Below are 25,548 nucleotides of genomic sequence, written 5' to 3' on the forward strand. Positions count from 1 at the left end.
GGGTTTACTCTTCCAGAAGACCACACAGCAGAACATAGAGGCATACACTGATGCAGATTGGGCAGGCTTAGTTATTGACAGGAGATCCACGTCAGGATACCGTACTTATTTATGGGGAAATTTGGTCACATGGCGAAGCAAGAAACAAAATGTGGTTGCATGGAGCAATGCTGAGGCATAATATAGGGCTATGGCTGACGGAGTTTGTGAGATACTATTAGGGATGCGCAAAAGAACCGGAACCGGAACCGTTTTTTCCGGTTCTCACGGTTCCGGTTCCGGTCCCGGTTCTTAATTTCGGAACCGTAAGTGTACGGTTCAGGTTCTAGCCTGTGGGAACCGGTAAGAACCGGAACCGTATATATATATATATATATATATAATTATATATTTAACTAATTATTCTAAACTAAAGGCCTACAAGCAGTCACGTGTAATCCACAAAACAAAACCCAATCCTCAATTCATCCAATCGCTTCCATCTGGACCATCTCTATTCTCTCGACTCTGAACTTGCCTTCCCTCTATTTTCGTTCTCGACTCTGAACTTGCCTTCCCTCTATTTTCGTTCTCAGATCTGAACTTCCCCCCCCCCCCCCCCCCCCCCCCCTCTCCCTCTCTCTCTCTCTCTGTGTCTGTGTGCAACTGCAAACTACAAAATCTACAAGAATCAGAAGTTCAAAACCCATATATTCCTTTATTTGTTTTCCCCAAAACAGTCTCAAATTTTAACAGCGAGGTTTGTGTAGTGCCGATACAATAATAGACAGATATATTTGTATAGTATTTGTTAGGGTTGAGAGAGCTATGAAGAGAGATAAAAGAGATGAGTCGGCGCCACCATTACCATTCCTTCCCTATGATCTGATATTCAACATACTCTCATGGTTACCCGTCAAGTCTATCTTACGATTCAAGTGTCTGCAAGTCATGGCACACTTTGTTCACTAACCCTGACTTTGTGAAGAAACATCTGAGTCAATCCCAAAACCACAAACTCATTGTTTCATGTGATTTCGACACTTTTTTTTGGGTAATATTTGAGAATCATGATCCAAGACCCATTCACAATATTAATTCTGAAATCAGGGGTTTAAAATTCAACATCTTAGGTTCCTGTGATGGCTTGGTATTATATGGAACTCGTGCTGGTGCTTCCAACAGGCTTTAATTGCTGAATCCTACAACTGAAAAATTCAATAGATTACCAGTTTTAATCAAAAGTTCAAAACCCAATATATAGATTTCAGATTGTTCAAAAAATCAAAACCCATATCTTTCAGTTCCCATCGCTGCTGTTCCAGTTTGGGTGCAAGCTTCAGCCGCTGGTTAACGGTTCTCATGGAACTGAACCGTTTCTACGGTTCGGTTCCAATCTATACGGTTCCGGTTCCGGTTCCGGTTCCGTTTTTTAGGAACCGTTGTGAACGGTTCCGGTTCCGGTTCCGACCGGAACCGTGAGAACCGGAACCATGTGCACCCCTAGATACTATGGTTGAAGAGAATTCTTGACGAGCTGCGGATGCCGATGAACATGCCAATGAAGTTGTATTGTGACAACAAAGCTGCCATAAGTATTGCACAAAATCCAGTACAACATGATTGCATGAAGCATGTGGAGATTGACAGACACTTCATAAAAGAGAAGATTGATAGTGGAGCTGTTTGCATGCCTTTTGTTCCTACTACTCAACAAATAGCCGATATCTTTACCAAAGGACTTTTCAGACCTAGTTTTGAGCTCTTTATAAGCAAGTTGGGCATGATAGATATCTACGCTCCAACTTAAGGGGGGGTGTCGGATTTCTAGGAAATAAATTAGGAAATTCTATTTTTGCAAATAAAATCTGAAATTACTATTTCGGATTTTAGTAGTTTCCGTTTCCTGTTTTCTAGCCTAGAGATTTGCTGATTTTGTGGCCTTCCTCTACTATTTATCTTGTAATTGTCTCTCTTGAAAGATATGAAGACCGATTATTTTTCTTCTTAAAAAACCTTCAAGTATTATACTCTGCTACATGAGGAGCAGAACTTTGAAAGAAGCAGGTTTTCTGAACTCTTTCCATACTCCTCATCATTCGATGGTCTTTCCCTTAGTGCTCCCATTGTGGCCTACATCAGTTCCTCAATTCCAACAGAATGCACTGGAGTAATAATATTTTTCTCTATTTTATATTTTTTATTTTTATTCAGTCAAATTGTTTATTAAGTGTTTGATCTCATTACATTGTTTGTAAAGTAGGTTCTATTGTTCATCTTCACACTAGTTCCCTTTATATTATACTTTGATTTATCTTGGATGAATAACTTGCAATAACGTTAATCTTTTTTCTTTTCTTTTTTTTTTTCCCCTTTATAGTTAGAACTGATGGACGAAGAATCCAAGTGTCAGAACTTAGAATTAATATCCAGGCCCTAGAGGATCTTGTTAATCCTGAACAAGAGGCTGCTGCTGAGGAAATTACTCAATACCAACTTGCAGATGAGCAAGTGATACATGAGAGAGATGTTATAAGTAACGAACTCCAAATTGACGAAGATAACCCTTACACATGTCCTCTGGGGTCACAAGAAGTAGTTTCTAAAGAAACATGTTAAGGTCAAGAGGAGGGAATGTATACACAAGTTCAAGGTAAGGTGAGTGAGACTCAAAACCAATCAGTTATATGGCGAGGAATATCCATGACTCAAAAACTTGCAACCATTCTTGAGGAAGTCACCCTTTTGCATCCTGAGACCTTTCAGTGTTTGGAGAAGAAGTTTCTGTTCTTCAAGCAATTTGTTTTTGAGTCTGTGGGTAAAATACTTCTCATTCTACGGCAGTTCCATCACAGAGCTGTTTCAGCATCTGAAGTTCAGTTTATTAAATCTATCATGGATGACTTGAAGGAAGCAAGTATTGAAATCGCATGGCTTGAAGACCAGTTACTTTTGGCTGAGATGAAGATGGCAAAGGAACAACTTGCTGTTAGAATGGAGAGGATTCAGAAGGATATAGCTGAGGTTGAGGAGCTGCCTACATGTCTGAAGGGGAAATATGCAACCGCGAGGGAGAGTTTTGATGCTATAAAGAATGTTGATGTAAATCAACTCGGTTCTGATTAACTGGAGCTTCTTGTTTGTGATGTCAAGATAATGACTTTGTTTGATCAGATGAAAGAACTCATTCTGTGTACGCTGCTAATATTTTCTGCGAAATATATTTTTCCCTGAAGCTACATCAGCATGTCTGGCTGAAGCCATTATTCCTAAAGAAGGTCTGTAGGTTCTTCATGTTAGATTAAAATAAGTTAAATTAATTTGTTTCTTACTAAAAAAACGAAAAAAAAGAAGAAAAAAAAAGTGTAATTCTTAAAAGTTGATATTTTCTGTCATGAGACTATCGAGCTATAATATTATAGATCTTATAGTTGTACATATGTTTTGATGTTCCTTTGCTATACTCAATTACAAGATGAGCTCCTTGCTATTGCTGGATTCTTGATTTTCTGAGTTTTTTTTTAATCTCAAAATTTCTGAAGTTCTGCATATTTATTGGTGCTTAATTATTTTCTATTGAAGTTGTTGTATTCGAGTAAGAGCAGTGCTATTTACACTTATGAAAGAGATCAAAATGTTTAGCCGAGGTGTTTGTGTCTATTTTAACATTACTTGTTGGGTTGCAAAATTTTCAGACGAACAGCTTGTGATTATCTTCTTCTGATCACTTTTTAATTTCTTTAATTTTTTTTTTTTTTTTAGAATTACAACAACCTGATTCATTCCCACACCCAAACCACCCAAATTGCGCCAAAACAAATCGACGAAATTGTGGTAATGGACCGGCTCACGGTTGTCAGAGGTAAAGGCATACCCTCTCTTTATTCATGGAATGCTAATTCTTCATCTTTTACTCTTCCTTTCATCAATTTGATTTTAGCAACTTCTCTGTTACATACATATGTGTGTGTATATATATATATATATATATATATATATATATATATATATGTATGTATGTATGTATAATGTTATAGAATCCAAATAGTGTTGCTCTCAATGGGGTTGCATGGTCTAGACTATATGCATTTAATATGCAAGCCAATACTATTAGTGGTGATTAATCCAAATAGTGTTGGAGCTATTGTTTTGCATTTTGGGTGGAAATTTAAAGTTGGGTTTGGGACTGGAACTCGTTGTTTGTTGCTAATCTGAGACCATAACAATCAACTATTTGCATCAAAAGCTTTACCAATTTAGGAATGCATCCAACAATGTATATAAGTTATCACAATGGAAACAACCTGATACGAGCTGCAAAAGCTTAATTAAGATGCAGTTCTATGCTTACCTAGAACCTGAGCTCACTTGAGACAGGTTTGAGCTCACTTGAAACTCAAATTGTATTATTTATGATAGATTAGTATAGAGGGATTCCTAAATTAAAATTTAGCAAAGTTTCAAGAAAATAAAAAATAGTTCACTTGCCAAAAAGATTTGTCATCTTGATAATATACTTTTATTTTTATTTTTTTGACCTGGCAATGTTTTGAACTTAGGAGCATAGGGTGGGGGGCACTTATGACCTGGCCCTTTACCACTCGAGCAACACCGCCACACCTCATCTTGATAATATACATACGAGGAATTTTTTCCCCCTCTTTGCAGCTGATAGAGAGAACCTGGGCAATTTATTCCTTGTATTACTGTGCAGTGGAAGACTTTTAACTTTGTGTGCTTAATCCTCGGATCAGGATCCTCTCCTTTGGAAGCTGGTGGGGTAATTCACTTGGGGTAAAAGCATCGAGGTTAAATAATATTTGGTTTATATACAATACAATATGTGATCCTCTTTCTTCCTTGATTTGACAGTCCCTTTTGAAATTTCAAAGACGCGCCTGTTTCAGAAAGCATTCAAATTCCACTTTTCTCTCTTCAGACAAATCAAACCTCTGAAACTAAAAAAATTACACCATTTTTCATCACTAAGCTCTTATTTAGGGTTTTGTACTAGAAACAAGAATAGCAAAACCAAGCAAGTGATTTAGGGTTCTATTCTTTAACTTCTATTGGGATCCTATATGATGTATGATAGAAAAGACCTCTCTCTCTATATTTTTCTGTATTGTGAAATTTTCGATCTATGTCCTCTCAATCTGTCATTATTTATTTGATCTGTAATTTCGTGGTTCTAAGCTTCAACGAGATCGATACAGATCGTTCAATCCTTAAGTTTTGAGGAGAATTGAAGCCCTAGGGTAGAAATTCAATTGCTTTGCGTCGTTTGGTGATTCTGAGATGGTGGGAGAAGGGCGTGAATTTGATAAATGGAGACTACTGGCTTTCGTTTCCGCGGTCGTCATTGGGATGCTTCAATCGACAACGAAGCTCTTTCGGTTCTATGGCCCTTCCACTGATTCTCAGCACTACTACTTCTTCGATAACTTTTATGCAAACGGTATGCGAACAATGATCATCCATTTTCACAAGCCTACGTGATATAAAAGAATAAATTGGTATTTGATTCAATTCTAGTGATTTCAGATTCACTCCGTCAGTTCCTTGCCATTGCCGTCAATGCCTCAAAGCAAGCTGGATAGGTAAAATCAAATTCAATACTCCAAAAATATGTTCTAAAAATTTTTCATTTTGAATTATAAACCCTAATTTATATTCTGAATTTAGAGATTTTAGGGTTCTTGAAGTTGAGTTGTGCACTGGGTCATTTTTTTTTTTTTCCTAGCTGCTTTATATTGTTAGATTTCTTGTTATTTTAATAAAATTAGGATCTTTTTTTTTTTGTAATTCTTTTCGTTTAAAATTATAAACTCTACTTTCTACTCTGGATTAGAGATTTTTTATGGTTTTTGAGCTTGTGTTGTGCACTTGGTGTTTTTTTTGTCCCTCTTAGCTCCTCTCTCTCTGTTGTGTCACTCTTCGAGTTTAGTGAGAAAAAAAGTGATGGGTTGGTTCCTCTTCCCTGGAAGATCAAAGTAAGAAAGCGAAGAAAAAGGCAGAGGAAGAAGCCCGAGGACAAGATCCCGTCAACTTCAGGTGTGCATTTATATATGACCAAAATATACACAAACGTACAAATTTCATTCACCGTAACAATTATAGTCCACTCTTACTGTGCTCATTCATACGGTCGTACCTGTTACTTATTTATCTTCTTTTCTGGGTTCATTTCCCACAGTTTATAGTTTATACAGGTAACATATTTGTGTATATATATTATATGATTTAATTTGATGAGGGTTATGAAAAAAATCTCGATAGGCTGGGCTAAGGCATAATAATAAAAGACCAGCTTACACATCTCTCCAATGACGGTCACTGGCATAGCGACATTATATGAGGGGAAAAAAATGAAGAAAACAAAATCTTTCCATTTTTAATTTTTTTGCACATCAAAATTGTATTGGGAATAGGTGAACTTGTATGTAAAGCGTTGTATTTGTTTCAATATTTCAATTTATCAGAACACTATAGAAAGAAAAAAATTTATTGAAGAAAGAATTTATAAAATGAGTTAAATATATATTATGTTCAAAAAATAGAAAAAAAATAATTATTTAATTGACAGTAAGAATGACCTACTTATGGTAGAATTAAGTTTGTTCATGCGGTGAGTGTTTTGGACCATTAACTTGTTCATGTGGTTTACTAAATTTCTTAAAACGTCAAATGGTTTTTGCAATCTGTTATTATTTTTATTATTATATATGGGTTATGGATAAATTTTATTATATTGAATAGTTTATTCGTATATATTTAAAAAAGTGTGGTATAAAAAAAAAGTTACTTTAGGTTGACAAATGATAAAAAAATAAAAAAAATAATTAAAAAAAAAACTTTAAAGGGCAAAATAGTTATATTAGGAGTGAAATAACTTTAATAAACGTTTTGCCAAACAGACAAAAAAAACTCTTCTAGGATTAAAAGCTCTTCTAAGATGCAGTTCCCAAACACTTACATATAAGCCAAATATAAGTGATTGCTTCTACTTCTCTTTTTCTTCTGTGTAAAAGTAGAAAAAGTAGAAGTAAAAGCTATACCAAATGGGACCTGTGTCTTGACTGATTCTCTTATGGGTTTCCTTTATTCCTTTTGGAGACAGCGTTGTTATGAATATATCCTTATAGGATGATAGGATGGATGTTGTTTGATCTCTTAACCATAGTTATTAACTTATAGGTCCTTTATATTGTTTTGATTTGTTAAATTAACTGGAGAACCCTATTTTACAAGCCCATTGGTCAGTGAAGCTAATCTAATTATTTAAATTAATAATAAGTGAAGATTCATGGATTAGTTCTTTTTTTTTTTGGTTTCAAGGAATTTTAGTTTTGTTGGGTTTGTTACTTTTTGGCTGCTCTATTGCCATGGCAAAATTAGCTTTTGCCAAAGCAAGTGCATTGTAGGCAATCCTAGAGGCTGCTTTTGCTGTTGTTCACTGCTTATCAATACCATTGGTTAATGAAGGTCATTTTTTAATTCAAAATTAATACCAAGTGAAAGTGTCATAAATAGTCTCATTTTATTTTGGTTGCAAGGGGTTATATTTATTTTAGTTGTTCTATGGGGTGTTCTAGTTTTAAACTTGCCATAGCAGTATTGGCTTTTGTCAAAGAAAATGCTTATATGGACAGTTGTTACCAAATGCTTTTACCATTGTTCATCGCTTTGGCAAAAGCCAATATTGTTTTTTCAAAAAAGACACCATATTTATAACTGAAGTGCATATTGTCTTAATAGTTTAGGCAAATTTTTTTATTAGAGTTCATTTAGTTATGAAATACTTTGATTTGTAACTGTCTATAATGAAACTTGATGACAGAAGCAAGGCAATTTTTTTTACATGTACTACTAGTTTCGTCAATGCTGATGGTCTTGTCTTATGGAAACATCCAAGCTAAAGTAGCTCTTAGATGTTTATTTTGTCCCTTATAATCCTCAAATTTGTGCTTTTTAACTGCATTTCACTTTTTTAAGTTCCAATCTTACTATGGTGCATTGGTTTGATTGCTTTAATTGATTGTTGATATTGTGCAGGGCATAGAAAAACATATGGCAAGTCAGTTTGAGAGGAGGTGCCTAAGGATTCAGACAGTTCAGGCTTTTCTTTTTCTAATGAGACTGCTAGTTCACATGAGGAGTTTGACAAGGATTAGACTGAGATTACTGATCCATCAGTCCAGCACAGGAAGAAGCATAGGTTCTTGCGCAATATAAAACCCAACAAAAGGACTAACATGAAACATATATAAATTTTTGTTATTTTGTATGTGTTTTCAATTAAGTGAATTGGGAAATATTTCTCTTACATCTTTTGGCAGCAATTAAGTGAACTAGGAAATATTTCATTGCATCATTCAGGAAAAGAGGAGTATTAGAAAGAATTTTTAGGGCTGAATTACATAATTTACTAATTATAAGAATTTGAAGCTATTTTAGAAAGCAGACAATTAGCCTCCCCAATTTTATCATGATAAAATCTAAGCACAAGAATGAGCCTTTTTGTTTTTTGGTCTTGAAGCACTAGCATTCTAATAATTAATGGTATAATTCATGTTTGACATTACTGGTTGTTGGTTGATAATTGCTATTTCTGTAGAATATAATAAGTGTTAATCATCACCATCATTACTTCTGTTACCAAGTATGACCATGATTAACTTTATTAAGTTGCGATTATGTCAGATCATAAAAAGATTATTAACTGTTTGTATATAAATTTAATGATGACATGATTTCCTATATTTATTAGACTATGAAGCAGCAATGCAGAATGAATTGGCAGGATATCCAGCAGGCTTGTTTAATAGTAGACTCTACCACCTGTTGCATCATATCCAGCAGGCTTGTATGGGTACATTTTTAATGTTTATTCTGAGTGTGGAGTATATTGATCTTATGATATATATATATATATATTAATTATAGTTGGCATGTGGTTACTTATTGATTTTGTTTCTCTGTTTTGACTTGATATGGATAATAGAACCTTCTTGGATTGATAAAAGCTTGTTCCGTCTAAGAAGAGAAAAATCAAGATACTACAAGATATCAGTGGAATAGTAAAATCATCAAGGTACATTTATTTATGAATTTGTGGAGATTTCTTTCTAATATTCCATTTCAATACAAGAAGTAAAATACTTTTATATGTTTTCATGTTTATGATGCCAATTGCCTTCCCAAATTTACTTTTACCTTTTTGATGATTCTATTCTAGGAATATAAATTATTGAATCGATGGCTAAACTAGTGTATGCAACACCCAAATCCATTTCGTTATTTTGCCTTACAACATTCTTTTTTCGGCATTCTTTCCACCCATTTTGGTTAATTGGTTCCTGAAAACATTTGGAAAAAGAAAAATAAAATTGTTTATGAAATGTTTGATTTGGTTGAAAGATGTGCTTGGAGTTTAATATTTTCGGATAAGAGAAGAATGCATTTTGGACTTGTAATTGGTCTCTTTTCTTGAAAGGTAGTTTTCTAAGACTCGAAAAATACACACTTCAAATGAAGTGGTTTTAGTCTGATGTAAAAATATATCGGTAGGGGAGCGTTCCGCCTAGAGGGACAATTAAAAAGGGGCGAAAGGATATTACAAAGTCTTATCCTGGCCCTGGAATTTCTCAGTCGGGTTATATGATGTTAGCTCTAGGTATGGGGTCTCATAATTGCCGGGATAATGGTCTACTTCTTCACATCCACCGTCCAATGCATGCAGTTATTGATAGACCAAAACGCGACGAGAATTGTCGCATTGTTTTGACAAAAGGTTTTGTTATCAAAAGTGACCAAAATGATCACCTTGATAAAGAATATATTTTTGGTGCCAAGAGACGAAAATGACCACTTCGTTAAAAGTGGGTTTGAAAGATGTCGAAAGTGACCATATGACCGTTTTGGTAGAAGACGGGTTTTAATGTGCCGATAACAACGAAAATGACCACCTTGTTAAAAGTGAGTTTTAAAGTGTTGAAATCGACGAAAAATGACCGTTTTGGTAAAAACAGGCATTTAAGTGTCGAAAGTGACGAAAATAACCACTTTTGTAGAAAAAACGACCATTTTGAAGAAGTTGGTTTTAAGGGTAGAAATGGTCAAAAACGACTAGAATGTCAGTTTTTGAAGGGAAATGGTCGGAAATGACCGGGATGATGATTTAAAGTGTGTTAAGTGTGAAAAACCAAACGATGGTGGTCCCGAAGCCGGAAAAGCTACCTGTGCTTCTCGTGAGGGAAGTCACTTTGGTTAGCTTCCGAAAGGTCGTAGAGGCTCCAAATGAACCACCTTTTTACGTGTATAATGTTCATTATAATGACGGTTTGACAAGAATGTCATTCTGCCGAAATAAACATGCGTGTGCTCGTGTGTGTGTGATGTAATGAATACAAAGACATGTAAAAATGGTTCGTGTTTGAAAGATGCCAAGAATGCCCATCTCTACGATTTTGGTTGGTAGACGTGTCGCATTCGGAAACCATTTCGCCACATTTCTACCCACCTCCATCGTAGAGACAAAGTATACACATCCCTACAATTTTAGTTTCTAGATGCATAATATGCAGAAACCATCCCACCACCATCTTAGAAACTACCCCTGTAGGGACGAGAGCTTCACCCACGTAACCATGAGCAAAATATAACAAAATATCGAAGTAAAGACGAGTAATCCAAGAAATGAAATGAGATAAGTTTAGAAATGATCTTTTTACCCCTTTTTGCTTTGACTACCTCCTTTGTTTGTGCTCTTCTTATCCTCTTTCAAGCCATGGTAGAGATTTGCAAGCATTGGAAGATTAAAGGCTCCTATCTGCAAGTGTAGAGAGAGAGAAGAGAAGAAAAAGTGTTGAATGTGTGTCTAGTAATGTATGAAAGTGTAGAGATTTGTGTGTGTATATGAGAAGATGTGTGTATAGAAATATGTGTAAAGAGAGAGGGAGAGAGATTTTAGAGAGAGAAATTTGCCTTATTGAATGTTAGTCTCTTCCTAAATGTGAAGAAAATGGGCCTTTTATTGAAAAAAGAGGGGCCAAATTGCAATTTTTGAAATCCAAAAGTTGTTCCAAGGGTGGAAAAAATTTGCTGAAAAGTGAAGAGGGACAAGTGGAGGATCGACCTTGAAATTCGTGAAGTTTTCACGCAACTCCCCACAGACCCTTTTTCACTTTTTCAAAGGGGAAATCCCCACTTTGCCCCTAGAAATTGCACAATTGACATTTTTCGAATTTCAAGCCATTTTTTTGGGATTTTTTACCTCAAGATGATGTCACACATGTGATGTCATGTATTTTGTCTCGTTGTGAGGTTTGGAAAATCTTTGCATAGATGTGAAGTGACTGAGTTGCCCCTGAGGGTGGAATTTTGGTCAAAAGGGCCCTGGACTAGAACATAGCCAATATTATAATGGTTTATGAGGTTTTTGAACCTTCTAAACACAATTGCAAAGCTCGTTTGTCCATTTGAATCTTCATTTGAAAAGTCAAACCCCTGAGTTGACTATTTGGCTCCTTAAAGATTTGGTCAAAGGTGGGCTCGAGCTGGAAGGTAGGCAATATTACAGTATTTTTAAGGTTTTTGGGCCTTTTAAGCACAATGGTGAGGTTTGTGGTTGAGTTTGACCATCAATGTGAAAAGTCAAAATTGGGTTTGACCATTCGGGCCCCTCCGAAGGGTCTGGTCAAGCTAAGTGATGGAGAAGGTTAGAGGTCCTAAGGAGGGATGTGCCCTAGGGTTCTTGGGTCTTCTGGACACAATAGTGGAATCTGTTTGTCATTCTGACAACCAGATTGATGGGTTGTAGTGTGAAATCCCAATTTTGCCCTTTTCAGGGAATTGGTGATCGAATACCGGGAAGTGTGTGATGTGATCAATCTAAGTGTTTCATGAGGTTTTGTGGTATTCTACGTGTGGTGGTGAAGTCCGATATCTAATCAGATAGTTAGATTTTTCAGTTTTCAGTTTTAGGCTGCATGTGAGCCCTACTTATAACCGGTCTCAGGAGATGGAAACGATGTTCCTTCTCAAAGTTCATGTGGTTAGTAATGTGAGGAAGGAGGGCAAAAATGGGGTGTTTACAACATATGATCACAAGTGAAGCATAAAATGATATTTGTTCATTTAAAACAAAAATACTATTATGACAAAGTAGTGGAATAACGGTATATATGATTAAAAAAAAAAGTCATTACAATAATGACTTAATTTCATTTTCTAAATCATTTCAAAGCAACTCTTAGTAAAGAAATTGGAAATGAATCAAAATTATATAATACTATTACTCAATAGATATATATAAATAAAATTCATATTTATATATAACCGTGTTCACGCCGTACTCGTGTCCTTGTCCATGCTACACAGTGAGCAAGTGATAGCTGTCCAATACAGTTCCAAGATACAACCCATATCCGCCGATCGTCTTCTCCAGGCACGTCCTAAGAGAGACAAAGTTGTACTTGTCTTGTCTTTAAAGTTGCCCCAAACACAATAGAAGATACTCTCATAGAATCAGGGAAGAAGGAGATAGAGAAATACTTTTTCTAAGAATAGTAGGCCCACAGCCTTACACAACTCTTACCCTAAAAAGCATCACACACAACTATATCTCTCCAAAAGGTGTACCACAAAGTATGGTAGAAAACTCTTTTTATAGGTTTATAACTTGTAACGTTTTATATCATCATCGATATAGTATTATAAAGATATAATGATGGGAATGAATAATAATAATAATAATAATAATAATTTAATAACATTAATAATTTATAATAATAATATTTTAGTAGTATTTATTATTTTTATTATATATCGTAGTAACATAAACAAGCGATCACTACTATATACTCCCTCTGTCACACAAAAAAAGGTCCCATTTTGAAAATCTTACTTTTTAAGAGGGTGATTAAAGTTTTTTTATATTTCCCTCCATCCCAAAATAAGTGTCCCTTTTTGGGATTCTTAACTTTTTAAGAGAATAATTTTTTTATCATTGTATTTGTAGTGAATGAATTACCAAATTTACCCTTAGTCGGTCCACAATGATGTGATGGTTTACTTTTTATAGGTTCAATGCAAGAAGGTTAAATTGGTTATATTACAAATAATAGTACATTGACTTTTCAAATGGAACACTTATTTTGGGACGGATAAAAATGGAAAGGTGGAGTCGGTGGACACTTATTTTGGGATGAAGGGAGTATAATGGTAGGGAATGAATTTCCAAATATACCCTTCTAAGGTGGGTCCACATGGGGTTTTATTTCTTTTATAACTTTATGGCAAGGAAGGTAAATTAGGAATATTAAAGAAATATTACATTGAATTTTTAATTGGGACAATTATTTTGGGTCAGCCAAAAATGGAAAGGTGGACATTTTTTGTGAGACGGAAAGAGTATATATATGTGTGTGTGGACAGTACTCAGTAGTGTTCAACTGCTCCCTGGTGAGTAGGGATTAGTAGACACACTTTTAACTATAGCCTTAGGATCAAATCCGACGAACTATAATTAATCAACCTTTATTTTCTCTATTTTAAGAAATTTACCCATTCTTTCTATTACTACTAAATATTATTAAGTTGAGATTACAAAACTAGACGCCTCATTAAAGGAAACAAAAATTAAACAATCTCTCATGTCACTGCACCTTGCCGGCTGTTTAACCATCGGAAGCTAATAAAAAATTCCTAGAGTTGCTGGTGTTGGCAGCAAGACAAGTCTCTTCTTCGCAACTTGCACGAAGTAAAATTATTCAAAAAGAGAAATATGTAATCCATTAGTTTCCTACATGAGTTCTTATGTGAACTTGAGGAAGGAAAATTTGGGTGTGATTGTTTATGCTCGTCTGGTTTCTAATGAAAATAAAAATAAGAAAAATTGGCCTCAATGAGTTCTAGTAGTTGCAAAAGACTGAGTTAAGTGGTGGTTTAGAAAAATTGGCCTCAATTACGTTTCAGAAATTTACATATCCCGTTCGTTTAAAGTTTGAATTCAACTTAACTAACAAAAATAAAAGCTTGAATTTTTCGTAGAAGTAGTTTTCTTTGCTTGATACAACATACAATTATTTTTTATATATATATTGTTTTTCCTAAATTACAACGTACAATTATAACTTGAGTCAATCTGAAATTTTATGTTTTGTTTGGATGCTGAGAGAGCGTAGGAAAATAAAAGAAATATGAAATGAAATGAAATGAAAATAAAGCAACTTTCTTGTCTCATAGTTTGTGCTCTAACAGTTTCAGTTTTGGAAAAGAAGAAGAAGAGGGATGATAAATTCACCATTTGTAATAAATTGAGTTGAAAGAAGGGTTTTAGTTTTCTAGTTTCATGCAACGTTTGATTGTTTCATGATCCTTTGACTTAAAATCATTCCTTTTATTAAAATCATTTATGAATGTGTTTTCTTGAGTTTCTTAATTTTAGAGGGACGGGAAGAAGTATCCAACCTACAAATTCTTTGATTTTTGTTTCTTTTAATGTCTGTCTAGTTTTGTAATCTCACCTTAATAATATTTAATGGTAATAAAAAGAATGGGTAAGTTTCTTAAAATAAAGAAAAGAAAGGTTGATTAACTAACGTCGGATTAGATCTTAAGGCTACAATTAGAAGTGAGTATACTATCACTGTTCACTAAGGAGCAGTTGAACACTACCGGTGGACTTGTCCTTTTTAGTTTAATTATGTATAGTTACCAAGTTTGAATTTAAAAAAAAAAATATAAAAGTCAATCATAGAAAGATAACATTTATAAGGGGACAACTAATTTGGGATATCAAAAAAGGAATAGTGGACAACTAAGCAACAACTAATCAATTTTTATATTGACATACATGTCACAGACTCACAGTATATGTAGACGACTCAGAGGACAAACCTAACCATTACCGCAGTAGCTACATAGTGAGAGGGACTATGGCGATGACGGATGATGATACCTCAGGTGCTATGACAGTTATGGCAGTGGTGGCCGGCTGTCCACCATTCAGAAGACACAAACCGTCCAAATCTTCGTCACCCACTTCCTCAGTCACCACAAATCCCCCCTTTGATAACCTAACCCATGAACTGTTCATAGAAATTCTCCAAAGACTTCCTCTCAAACTCATCCATCTCTGCAAGTGCGTTTCAAAACGCTGGTATGATTTGATCTCCACCCCTCATTTTACTCGATGTTATATCCAGAATTGTTCATCTTTGGTGCCTCCTTTTGCCCTGTTCTATCAGTGCATTGATGGTGCAGTCAAATTAACATCCGAATCACCCATTTTTCAATCTCGTGGGTTTTCTCTAAACTTCCTTCCGTCTTTGAATCCATCATCATCTTCATCGGATCAACATGAACCAGACCCAATTCGTTACTTAGCATCCAGCAATGGCTTGGTATTATGCTCTGCAACCTTGACTTTTCAGAGGGTTTACTATGTCTGCAACCCACTCACTATGCATTGGGTTGAGCTTCCTCCACCACCCACTTGCCAAAATTGGGTCATCATTGGATTTGTTTGCAAACCATCTCATTCTTTTGATAACACTAGCTGCACAACTAGCTTCAGAGTTGTTCGAATCCACAGATTCGAAAAACCAAATTACCCACCACCGCGTTCAGCCAATCTCAAATTGGATATATTTTCTTCAGACACATGGAAATGGACAGAGAGCATCATATCAACCCGGGGACGTAACTTTATTATGTCTAATGAAGTTTCTAATGCTGTGGTTTGCAACGGAATACTCCACTGGATGTACCTTTATAATGGCAAGATTTTCGCCTATGATCCATTCAACAACACGGATCAATTTCGTACAATAAGGCAGCCCAAGGAAAGATTTCCCCTATACTATGAATGTTTCTTAGGAGAGTGCCAAGGACACCTCAGGTTCATTCAATTTCATCGTTCCATTCTTGGCATTTGGGAACTGAAGGACAGCAATGGGCTTGAATGGTCCTTTGTGCACAACGTTGATCTGGACAGGATGAAATTAGATCATTGCCTCTTTGGTGTGTCAATTCTACCTCTTCATTCCACTGACCAAGACATTATATATCTTCATATTTATCCTCGTATTATGATCTGCAATGTGAGGAGCAGAACTTTGAATGTATGTTCTCTTGGCCCTATTTATAGACTACAGCATTCGATGGCCTTTCCCTTTGTGCTCCCATGGTGGCCCACATCAGTTCCTCAATTCCAAAGGAAAGCACTCAAGTAATAATATTCCCTCTCTTTGTTTATATTGTTTGTTTTTAATTCAGTTAAATTGTTTATGAAATGTTTGATCTAGTTACATTGTTTGTAAAGTGGATTCTGTTGTTCACTTCAACTTCACACTAACTCCCTCGGTATTATACTTCGATTTATCCTGTATGAATAATTTGCAATGATTGACTCTTTCACAGTTGTACATCAGATAGGATCTTGGGCTGACATGTATATGTTTCTGTCATTTTTTCTTATGCATGGAAATTAGCATTGAACCCAGTAACTAGGATATGAATTTTTAAGTAGTTTAATTGGTATTGGTAGCTATAGTGATATTGCAACAGATTTTTAACCGAAAAATAAGGTTAATCTTTTCTTTTTCTTTTTTCCTTTGGTTTCTATATTTAGAACCGATGGACGAAGCATCCAAGTGTCAGAACCTAGAATGAATATCCAGGCTCCAGAGGATCCTGTTAATTCTCAACAGGAGGCTGCTGCGGAGGAACCTACTTGAGACCAATTTGTAGATGAGCAAGTGGTCCATGAACTTGGTTCTAGGTATCTCTAGTTTCTTGTTCAGTTGTTTGTGATGTCAATATAATGACTTTGTTTGACCAAATGAAAGAACTCGATTTCTCTATGTTGCTAATATTTTCTGCGAGATCATGAAGGCCGTCCTACTAAAATTCTGCAAAATCATGAAGTTCATCCTAACGCAAATTGCCTCTCTGTATTTACATGAAGCTACATCAGCGTGCGTGGGTGAAGAAGCCATTATTCTTAAAAGAAGATCTCAAACTTTACTGTGTATCTAGAACATGTAATGTTGTTGACCATAAATTTTGTAAATGTTCTATGTTACAAATAGCCTCTGACCTTGAGTGGCATGTGTGGCCACCTTAGTTACTTGATGCGCTTTCTATGGATTAATCCGTTACTTCAAAATCTATGCATTTGGCTTTTTGAAAGGAAAAAGAACTTCTCATCACTTTTTTCTTTTCTTTTTTATTACTTTCCTGTGGTGAACCTTTTTTTTCTGGATATTTTAGGCAGTTTGGAAGAATTAATATATGGAAGCCTTTAAGGTATGATGTTAAAACATAGTTCCTTCATTGCGGTCTGGGACATGGAAAGGAATAAATTTTCATGACTATATAATGTTGTGCCTTGCAGGTTACAACATTAAAATTTGAATGATTTAGGAAACCTGGGGAGTGTGTGATAAGGACACAGGTTGTGTCGGGTCGCAGTGTGACGTCAGGATTGGGATATATATGCCTCAAGGTCATAAAATTTTAAACTAATTGCCCCCATGTGTCTGTTGATTGATTATAAGGTGCTTTAAGAGGTCCAATATTACTCATTGACAAGGAAAAAAAAAAATTTAAATAAATAAATAACAAAGGTTCTAAATTCTAATACACTAAAAATGTCCACATTTCCATTCTGGCTATTCCAAAATAATTGTCTCATTTTAAAATTCCATATACTAATTTTTTAATATTCTTAATTTACTGTCATTATCTTGTAATAATAAAAACAATTAAAGTTGTATGAACCAACCATAGAAGGGTATATTTGTAAATTCATTACCTTCAATTAAAAAAAAAAAAAAAACCTATCATCTTAAAAAGTTAAGTGGGGACAATTTTTTGAAGCATGTAATATAATTACGTACATAAAAAGAAATTAGTATTCCCTCTATCCCATATTAAATGTTTGGTTTTGAAAATTTTGACTTGCTACTACATTTTGTCTTTGAGTCATTTAAGATTATTTTTAGTCATATTCCTTTTATATACTATCTCCATTCCTTATTAAATATCCACTTCGAGAACTGTGAGTCAATTTTTTTGACCGTTCCAATTTAAATATCTCTTATGGAGAATATTAATTTTTAAGAAGACATGTTGTCTCCTTAAAAAGTTACTAATTTGTTCTTTTAAATTTTGAAATTTTAAACTCAAAAGATAAATTGTTTGAAATGGAGTGAGTATTAAATGGACCTCCACCACTTATTTTGGGACGAGTATTAGGTGGACCTCCACCTCGTCAATGTACTGATTTGGTGGTCGGCAGAAGACATGTTAAATTGTTAACTTTTCACACACTTTAAACCTCGGCACGTCTTTTGCTTGAGAGAAAAACTAAAGAACCTCTCGCGCCTTTTAACTTTTCCCTCTCGTATCATTTCCCAAAATCAAATTTAAAATTTTCTTTCTTCCCACCTTCCAAATTTCAACCCACATAATCAAATTTCTAAACGCTCACTCTCATTACTGGAGCAAAGTCTAACCGCAATAGCTACATGGTGAGAAGGACTAGGGCAATGAAGAAGGATGATGATGCGTCAGGTACTATGACAGTTAGGGCGGATATGGCGGCGGCGGTCGGCTCTCCACCTTGCAGAAGACACCAACCGTTCCAATCTTCATCACCATCTTCCTCCGTCGCCACAAATTCCCCCTTTGAGAAGCTATCCCACGAACTGTTCGTAGAAATTCTCCAAAGACTCCCTCTCAAACTCATCCATCTCTGCAAGTGCGTTTCAAAACGCTGGTATGATTTGATCTCCACTCCTCATTTTGCTCGATGTTATGTCCAGAATGTTCATCTTTGGCACCTCCTTTTGCCCTCTTCTACCAGTACAATGATCGTGCAGTCCATGAAGTCCAATTAACATCCGTATCACCCATTTTTGAATGTCGTGGGTTTTCTCTAAACTTCCTTCCATCTTCGAATCCATCATCATCATTGGAGGATCAACTTGAACCCGAGCCAGTTTGTTACTTAGCATCAAGCAATGGCTTAGTATTATGCTCTGCAACCTCAATTTTTCAAAGGGTTTACTATGTATGCAACCCCCTCACAATGCATTGGGTTGAGCTTCTTCCACACCCACTTGCCAAGAAAGTGTCATCATTGGATTTGTTTGCAAGCCATATTATTCTTTTGATGATACTACCTGCACAACTAACTTCAGAGTGGTTAGAGTCCACCGATTTGAGCCACCAAAACACCCACCACCAGGTTTGGCCACTCTCAAATTGGATATAATCTCTTCAGACACATGGAAATGGACAGAAATCATCTTATCAACCCGGGGGCGTAACTTTATTATGTCTCGTGACCTTTCTAACGCTGTGGTTTGCAATGGAATACTCCACTGGTTGTTTCTTTATAAAGGCAAGATCTTTGCCTATGATCCATTCAACAACACTGATCAATTTCGTATTATAAGGCAGCCAAAGGACAAATTTCCCACGGCCTGTGAGCGTCACTTGGGCATTATATCGACCATTATTGTTCCATTCTAAACATTTGGGAACTCAAGGACAACAATGGGCTTGAATGGTCCTTGGTGCACAATGTTGTTCTGGAGAGGATGGAACCGGATTATCCTCTCTTTCGTGTGAAAATACTACCTCTTCATTCCATTGATGGAGACGTTATATATCTATTTATTAGTAATTATCATTATAGTGGTATTCTACTCTGCAACATGAGGACTAGAACTTTGAAAAACGCATGTCCTAACTCTTTTTCTTTATCCTGGGTTCGGCATTCAATGGCCTTTCCCTTTGTGCTCCCATGGTGGCCTACATCAGTTCCTCAATTCCAACGGAATGCACTCAAGTAATAATATTCCTCTCTTTGTTTATCTAGTTTGTTTTTTATTCAGTCAAATTGTTTATGAAATGTATGATCTAGTTACATTGTTTGTAATGTAGGTTCCATAGTTCATCTTCACTGATTCCCTCTTTATTATACTTTGATTTATATTGGATGAATAAGTTGCAATGATCGACTCTTTTACTGTTCTACATCAGATAGGATCTCGGAATTATATGTATATATTTCTGTCAGTTTGTCATATGCCGGGAAATTAGCATTGAATCCAGTAACTTGGATATGAATATTTAATGTAGTATAATTATTATTGGCAGCTATAGTGACATTGCAACAGATTTTCTAACCCAAAATAATGTTAATCATTTCTTTTTTATTCTTCTTTGGTTTATATATTTAGAACCGATGGACAAGGCATCCAACTGTCAGAACCTAGAATTAATATCCAGTCCCAAGAAGATCATGATAATCCTCAACAGGAGGCTGCTGAGGAACCTACTCAAGACCAACTTGTAGATGAGCAAGTAGTCCACGAGGGAGATGTTAGAGGTAATGAACTCCAAATTGATGAAGATGACACTAGCGCATGTCTTCTGGGGTCACAAGAAGTAGTTTCTAAAGAAACCTGTCAAAATCAAGAGGAGGGAACGAGTACACAAGCTGAAGGCAAGGTCAGTCAGACCACCTTGGTACATATTTCATCCACGGCGACTCAAAGCCAATCAGTTATATGGCGAGGAATATCCTTGACTCAAGAACTTGCAACCATTCTTGAGGAAGTCTCCCTTTTGCATCCTGAGACCTTCCAGTGTTTGGAGAAGAAGTTTCTGTTCTTCAAGCAATTTGTTTTTGAGTCTGTGGGCAAAATACTTGTTATTCTACGTCAGTTCTGTTGCAGAGATGTTTCAGCATCTGAAATTCAGTTTATTAAATCTACCATGTATGACTTGAAGGAAGCAAATATTGAGATCGAATGGCTTGAAGGCCAGTTAAATTTGGCTGAGATGAAGATGGCAAAGGAACAACTTGCTGCTGGAATGGAGAGGATTCAGAAGGATATAGCTGAGGTTGAGGAGGTAGCTACACGTCTGAAAGGGGAATATGTGACCATGAAGGAGAATTTTGATGCTATAAGGGACGTTGATGTGACTCAACTTGGTTCTGGGTAATTTTAATTCTTGTTCAGTAGTTTGTGATGTCAAGATAATGACTTTGTTCGATCAAATGAAAGAACTCGATTTCCTGTATGCTGCTAATATTTTTCTTGAGAACAAGTTCTTTGGTTGCTTGCAATGTTTCACACTTCACCTGTTTGTAATGTGTGTTTTAGTTTCCGCTACTTAGCATTACTCGCCACAATATATCATTGAAATCAACTTATATTGTACATTAGAGGCACTTTCCTGAGTAGTGTTTAAATGATTTGCTTGGACCTTTGAAAAATATGAACCAAGAACTATGCACTATGAATTTAGAATAATATATTTTAATAATTTCAATATGGTCAGTTTGGCTATACCTGTGTAAAAATGTTCCTAATGTTAATTTGAGTGGAGACAAGTTCCTATTAATAATTAAACTCACTAGCAAAATCACTTGGATGACTCAGAAATTAATTTTAATCGTCTTTTAAAGGATAAATTGTGAAAAAACACCTAGAACTATTTATTTAAAACCGCTTTATGCTGATATATATGTGTATGGTGTGTGTGTGCGTGCGCGCGTATTTGTTGTTGAGGTTTTATATTGGTATATATATTATACTTAAAGCAAAATCACTTCCAAGTCATTTGGTCTCTCTTTTAAATTCTTTTTTTTTTTTTGCTCAATGATTCAATTGATTTATTAATATTTTTTTTTTGAGAAACACACTCACAAATTCACTTGTCCCGTAAGGCTTAAATTCTCGACCTTTTACTTTGGTGATTACATAGCAACTTTGCTCGTGGAATGTGAGAGTTTCTTTTCTTCGTTTTTTTTCTTCTAATTCGTACTCTTTAATGTTGTCGTACAGTCATCCAATTTTTGTTTGAAATCCTACCATTGTTTGGTCTCTGACTCCGTTAAAGGAGTTAAACTTGCTTTTATAACTTAGCCCTAGAATTTTCTTGTCACGGTTAATTAAAGCCAAAATAAAAAATCACAAAGAAGCCTTGGGAGAGTAGTCTCACAAGAGAATGAGGAAGGCGAGGGCTAAGGGAGGGAAAAATGGAGGGAAACATATTTTTTACTTCTCTTTTTTAAGAATCCTTTCTATAAGTTATTAGTTAATTATTCTTTTAAATGGGTGTCACTCTCATGTTCTGCACGCGCTCTTACTTCTAGGCTCTGCACGGGCTTCTACTTCCGTTCCCACTCTATATGACTTAGATTTTGCTGCTTATGCGCTCTAACTTGGCTTGATTTAGGTTATTAGCTAGATGTTATAATCACAAGAGGAGAGTTTAATAACAAGCCTCTCATCTCAAACCGTGAAAGCTTAAATATAGAATTTCTTTGAGACCTCCTCAAAGAAATTTTGCTACAATTGCGTAGTGCATGTGAAATGGGAGAACTGTATGTGTCTGTGGTGAATTATGGATTGTTCCAGATTTCTAATACCACCAACTCCTTGAAAAAAAAATATCTTCATGACTATTCATGCCCTTTTGCCTTTTTGTGATCTAATATGTATAACCTTGTGATCCATTTTGATTCGAATGACGGTACCAAATTTGCCTTGTTAATTAAATTAAAAGAACAATTTAGTTCTCTCTATTTTGTCAATTTTAAAGTTTATTTTTCACTATCGACTCAACTGACTTTGTGAAGTATGGACACGAATGCAATATGAATGATACAATATAACAAAATTTCAAAAATAAGATACCTTAAGAACACATCAACATATATCGTATTAACATATGCAAGTGTTTTGAAAAACACTTGTATGCTTTGATCTCCACTCCTCATTTTGCGCAATGTTATGTCCAGAATTGCTCGTCTTTGGTGCCTCCTTTTGCCCTCTTCTACCAGTACCAAGTTGCTGAAGGAACATTTTAAGGTCATGAGTACAAGGGCTCAGGGAGTCTCAGTCACATTATTGCGTCCTGAAATATTTCAGTGTGAATGGTAATTAAGTTTTTTTTTATCAATTTGTTTGACATTTTAACTTCTTTTTCTTTTACATGAATTTTGTCATGGGTGACTTGATGGAGGTAAATATTGAGATTAGATGACTTGAAGGACAGTTGCACTTGAAGATGAGGATGGCAAAGGAACATCTTGCTGATAGGATGGAGAGGATTCAGAATAATATTGCTAAGGTAGAGATGGCGGCTACAGGTCCGAAGGGTTGACACGACCGAAAGAGAATTTTGGTGTTATAAGGTTATATTTGGTACAATGGACAAGAAAAGAAATGATAACATTAGTTATGACAACAAAGAATGAAAAGGAGAAGATACTGTGAACCACTTGTAGGTTCTGTTTGGTTGTAAGGTGATGAAAGGAAAATAAAGGAAATGTAATAGAAGGAAATGAAATATCATGTTTGGCCATGCATCATTAAAAGAAAAGAAAGGAAATGGAGGGATTTGGAAGGATACAATTTAAGCATTTTGGGTTGGTTTTGTTATCCTTCCAAAAGTGGGAGGAAATGGAAGGAAAGGCAATAATTTTTAATGAAACTTTGTTAATACTAATTTTGCCCTTATTTTTATTGTAATGTTTATGTTTTGTTAATATAAGTAATATATATATATATATATATATATATATATATATATATATATATATTGTAAAAAGGTGAATTTTTTTTTGTTTAAGTGGTGGGACCCACTTTCCATTTAAATGATTTAGTGGCCAAGAGCCCATTTTGGCCTCACTTTTTCTCTCTCCCCGTAAAGCTCTCCATTCCTCTCCTTTCTTCTATTTTTCTTTTTCTTTTCTTCACAAATTTCAATCCTAGGTTACTTTCTCAATTTTGAGAATTTGTTGGTGCCGTTTGCGGCAAATTGAAGAGCTCTTGTGATCTTCACTTTGATAGGAGCAATTCACCATTTTGGCCAACCTTTGAATTTCGAATTTTGGGCTCATTTTGGGGTTTTTGCATCTAAGTGAGATAGGATTTCTAATTCACATTTTATTTGATTTTTTGTGAATTATTCTCCTTAATTTGTGTTATAGCATGCTCAATGTAACGACCTGGAGAGATACCAAAATAATAATAATAATAATAATAATATATAAAATTTTGACATGACCTCCGCAAAAAAAATTCCTCTACAACATGTTGAAATACATAAAATACAATGGCCTCACTTGGCCTTAAAATTAATCTATCTTGTCCCAACACACAATGCAAATAATATACCACATTTCCGAAATAACTACATACATATAAAAAGGTCCCGTTCCTCCATCACATCCAAACAAGGAATCACCAATTCACTACCTAATCCAATAATCCTTTACAAGAAACGTACTTTAATTACATCAAGTTACAGTCCATGATATATAACTAAAATTTGAAAGTCCATAACTTACAACATTATACTAATTAAACTAAAATTTTATTAAATAGTTTAAGATTACATTTACAAAATATTAAAGTTATAATACAAAAGATATCAAAATAAGTAGATCTCCAAATCCAATCTAAACTTATGGTGGATCGTTGTCCGCCACCTCTTTTTTGTGAACTAAAAATGTTAATATAAAGGGATGAACAAATTGCCCAGTAGGTGGTGCCTAAGACATACCTCTTGTGACCCCGTGAATCCAAACAATGAATAGGAATAAGAGAAAGCGGGATCATGTCATGCTGGGAAAAATACAACACAATTTTAAGGTCATAAATAAACAATGTCGTGCCATGAAATGCAATGCCATGCTATGTCGCTCCCCATTTAAAAATCATTTTCATTCATTATTTTTCAAACCGTTAATATAACCCGTCCCATGACAACTCCATGGTGGCACTGGAGAAGGATTGGTCACTGTCCCTGACCCATGGTAACCCCGTGGCGTCATTTGGGGCCCAAATAACTCAACCACGCCAGGACGATCTCCCTAATTCCCTCTAGGTCACATTAACGCCACAGACTCTAGACAACTCCTAGGCGCCCGGGTTTTCGCAAACCCTCTTTTTGTCAACTTTTTTTTTTTTTTTTTCCAAAAACCTCTTCTTTTTTCTTCCAAAAACCTCTTTTTTTCCATTTCAAAACAACTTTCCCATTTTCCTTACCCAATGATATACATAAATGCATCATGTTATTCCATGTCATGTCAATATTAATTTCCACATATTTTATACATATACATCATTCTTGCATACTAAAAAAAAAAACAATTAACTTAAAAGCTTCAAAAAATGAAGTTCAAATTCATAACATATGACATTCTAGGCATATAGGAAATTTAAACTTAACATGTTTTTTCATATAGTTCAAATTAAACATGTTCATAGCATTAATTTCTCACAGAAGAATACAATTAACATGTTTATTACACATAATCATATAACCACAAACAAAATCATTTACTTAAGACATGGTGGAGTCAAATTATAAAGAAATAATTCATCGAAATCAAAGATTGCATGCATTAGAGACCCCTATCTCCAATAATGCAAAAAGTCCCAAAATATAGCCCTAAATTCAAAAATTCAATGGTTGGCTAAATGGTGTTTGGCTCCTATCAAATTGAGGGCCTCGACGAGCTCTTCGACT

At 35.2% G+C, this 25,548-nt stretch overlaps 2 protein-coding genes across 2 annotated transcripts in view; both read left to right on the forward strand.

The window, feature by feature from the left end:
* LOC132281264 (F-box protein At5g49610-like) overlaps nucleotides 1-16,721 on the forward strand; it is a 33,616-nt gene extending 16,895 nt beyond the window's left edge. The window contains exons 3-11 of the mRNA XM_059782982.1: nucleotides 2,360-3,257; nucleotides 3,742-3,841; nucleotides 5,176-5,437; nucleotides 5,524-6,033; nucleotides 8,035-8,197; nucleotides 8,750-8,851; nucleotides 8,984-9,073; nucleotides 14,846-16,213; nucleotides 16,616-16,721. Coding sequence (XP_059638965.1) covers nucleotides 14,919-16,213; nucleotides 16,616-16,721 — 1,401 coding nt within the window. The 5' untranslated portion in view covers nucleotides 2,360-3,257; nucleotides 3,742-3,841; nucleotides 5,176-5,437; ... (3 more) ...; nucleotides 8,984-9,073; nucleotides 14,846-14,918. The remainder of the gene's footprint in view (nucleotides 1-2,359; nucleotides 3,258-3,741; nucleotides 3,842-5,175; nucleotides 5,438-5,523; nucleotides 6,034-8,034; nucleotides 8,198-8,749; nucleotides 8,852-8,983; nucleotides 9,074-14,845; nucleotides 16,214-16,615) is intronic.
* A 1,544-nt stretch (nucleotides 16,722-18,265) lies between these two features.
* On the forward strand, nucleotides 18,266-21,224 carry LOC132286428 (uncharacterized). Its single transcript, XM_059788759.1, has 2 exons — nucleotides 18,266-19,843; nucleotides 20,238-21,224. The coding sequence occupies exons 1-2, from the start codon at nucleotides 19,593-19,595 to the stop codon at nucleotides 21,004-21,006; spliced, it is 1,020 nt and encodes a 339-aa protein (XP_059644742.1). The 5' UTR covers nucleotides 18,266-19,592; the 3' UTR covers nucleotides 21,007-21,224.
* Nucleotides 21,225-25,548: the final 4,324 nt, after the last annotated feature.

Source organism: Cornus florida, unplaced genomic scaffold (genome assembly GCF_030987335.1).
Source record: "Cornus florida cultivar Cherokee Brave unplaced genomic scaffold, ASM3098733v1 CherokeeBrave_3.0.0_Hap2_Chr11, whole genome shotgun sequence".
NCBI lineage: Eukaryota > Viridiplantae > Streptophyta > Magnoliopsida > Cornales > Cornaceae > Cornus > Cornus florida.